Here is a 2,524-nt window from a genome sequence, read left to right on the forward strand (position 1 = left end):
TCCCATCATCCCCATCATTCCCATCACTCCCATCACTCCCATCATTCCCATCATTCCCGTCATTCCCGGCTCACCAAGGGCCAGGATCTCCCGGCACTCCTCACACTCATCCCGCATCCGCAGGCACCCGGCCGAGTTCCGCCGGATCTCCCGGCAAACCATCCGGTCGTTGCTGAAATTCCGGGATTCTGCGGGAATTCCGGGCCGGCCTCAGCTCCCCAAATCCCCCCCAAGCCCGGGAGCTCCCCCCAGGTGCCGGAAAAGTGAATTTTCCTTGGAATTTGGGCCCTTCCCGTCCCCGGGGCTGCGTCGGCAGACGGTGACGGCACAGGGCGGCAACGTTCCCAAAAAAAACATGGGATGCGATCCCAAAAAATCTCAAACAGCTCAAAAACATGGGATGTGATCCCAAAAAAACCCAAACAGCATGAAAACATGGGATGTGATCCCAAAAAAACCCAAACAGCATGAAAACATGGGATGTGATCCCAAAAAAACCCAAACAGCTCAAAAACATGGGATGTGATCCCAAAAAACCACAAAAACATCGGATGAAATCCCACAAAAACACCAAGAGCAAAGAAACATTGGCTGCGATCCCAAAAAATCCACAAAAACATGTGATGCGATCCCAAAAAAATAACAAACACCACAAAAACATTGGATGAAATCCCAAAAAACCCCAAACAGCGAAAACATGGGATGCGATCCCAAAAAAACCCAAACAGCACGAAAACATGGGATGTGATCCCGAAAAACCACAGAAACATCGGATGAAATCCCAAAAGAAACCCAAACACGACGAAAACATCGGATGAAAGCCCGAAAAACCCCAACAGTGAAAACATGGGATGCGATCCCAAAAAAATACAGGAAACAGGAAAAGAACATCGGCTGCAAATCCCAAAAAAAATAACAAACACGACAGAAACACGGGATGCGATCCCAAAAAAACAACAAACACCAAAAGAACTTTGGATGCGATCCTGAAAAACTACAAAAACATCGGCTGCAATCCCAAGGAAAAAAAAAAACCCCAAGCACCTGCAGTATTCCCAAAAAAATCACCTGCAGCATTCCCAAAGAAAAAAAAAACTGGGAATTTTCCCCCCAGAAAAGTCAGCAATATTCCCAAAAAACCCAAACTCCTGCAACATTCCCAAACTAAAAAAAGTGGGAATATTCCCCCAAAAAATCAGCAGAATTCCCAAGAAACCCGAAGTTTCCCAAACATTCCCAGGAAAACCAAATTCATGCAACATTCCCAAACTAAAAAAGACGGGAATATTCCCAAAAAACCCAAATTCTTGCAACATTCCCAAAAAAACCCATCAGTAGAATTCCTAAACAACCCAAACTCCCCAAGATTCCCAAAATTCCCCGTTCCCCCGACGGCGGCCAGGACTGAGTGGAGCCGAAATCCCAAAATCCCGACCAGCAAACGGTGGGATCCAGCCATTCCCGCTTTTTCCATTCCCGCTTTTTCCATTCCCGCTTTTTCCATTCCCGCAATTCCCAGGCCCGTCCCATCAGGACTGAGCTCATCCTCGGAATTCCCAAGGATTTCCCAGGAATCTCATCCCTAAACCCACCGGAGTTTGGGGATTTTTGGGAATCTCATCCCTAAAACCGCTGGAGTTTGGGGACTTTTTGGGAATCTCATCCCTAAAATCATTGACACTTCAGGATTTTTGGGAATCTCATCATTAAACCCACTGGAGTTTGGGGATTTTTGGGAATCTCATCCCTAAATCCACCAACATTTTGGGATTTTTGGGAATCTCATCCCTGAAACCGCCAGAATTTGGGATCCCGCGGCCCCGATCCCGCTTCCCTCCCTTTTACCTGTCTCGAATATTCCCGAGGGATCGTCCCAGTTCCCGCGTGCGTTTTCCAGCATGCGCTGGCTGAACTGGAAGAGCGGCTGGAAGAGCTCCTGGAACCCGTGCGGGGGCTGCCGGAAAAGCGGGAAGAGCTCCCCAGAAAAGCGGCGGAAGCGCCGGCGCTCCGCCGGCTCCTCCCGGAATCCTCCGAAGGGAGCCTGGAAAAAGGGATGGAGCCACCCCTGGACCTGGGAGCTCTCCCGGAAAATCTCGTCCATCCCGTCCTCCAGAATTCCGAAGCGCTCCTCCAGCTCCTCCAGCTGCCGCTCCTGGCGCTGGTCCCGCTCCAGCAGCGACTCCAGCCGCTCGCCCTCCGACCACACCGACACCGGAGACGAATTGTTCAGGAATTCCTCCAGCTGCAGTGGCACCGGCATCAAAATCCGCCCCTTCCCGGCGCCATCCAGCCGGGAATGGGATCCCGGAAAATTCTGCCTTTCCTGGCATCCCCCAGCGCTGTTTTCCTGCGGTTTTCCCCTTTTTTCCTGCTGTTTTCCTGGGGTTTTCCCGGTTTTCCCCTTTTTTCCTGGGGTTTTCGTGTGGTTTACCCGGTTTTCCCCTTTTTTCCTGCTGTTTTCCCAGGGTTTTCCCGGTTTTCACCTTTTTCCTGGTGTTTTCCTGCAGTTTTCCTGGTTTTCCCC

The 2,524-nt window shown here is 50.6% G+C and overlaps 1 protein-coding gene across 1 annotated transcript in view; it reads right to left on the reverse strand.

Moving 5' to 3' along the window:
• Positions 1-2,524, reverse strand: part of CLU (clusterin) — a 6,924-nt gene that overhangs the window by 1,568 nt on the left and 2,832 nt on the right. Inside the window, exons 2-3 of the mRNA XM_015616028.1 lie at positions 1,846-2,242; positions 75-188 (exon numbers count right to left, since the gene is read on the reverse strand). Of these exons, the coding sequence (XP_015471514.1) occupies positions 75-188; positions 1,846-2,242 (511 nt within the window). The remainder of the gene's footprint in view (positions 1-74; positions 189-1,845; positions 2,243-2,524) is intronic.

Source organism: Parus major, unplaced genomic scaffold (assembly GCF_001522545.3).
Source record: "Parus major isolate Abel unplaced genomic scaffold, Parus_major1.1 Scaffold330, whole genome shotgun sequence".
Lineage (NCBI taxonomy): Eukaryota > Metazoa > Chordata > Aves > Passeriformes > Paridae > Parus > Parus major.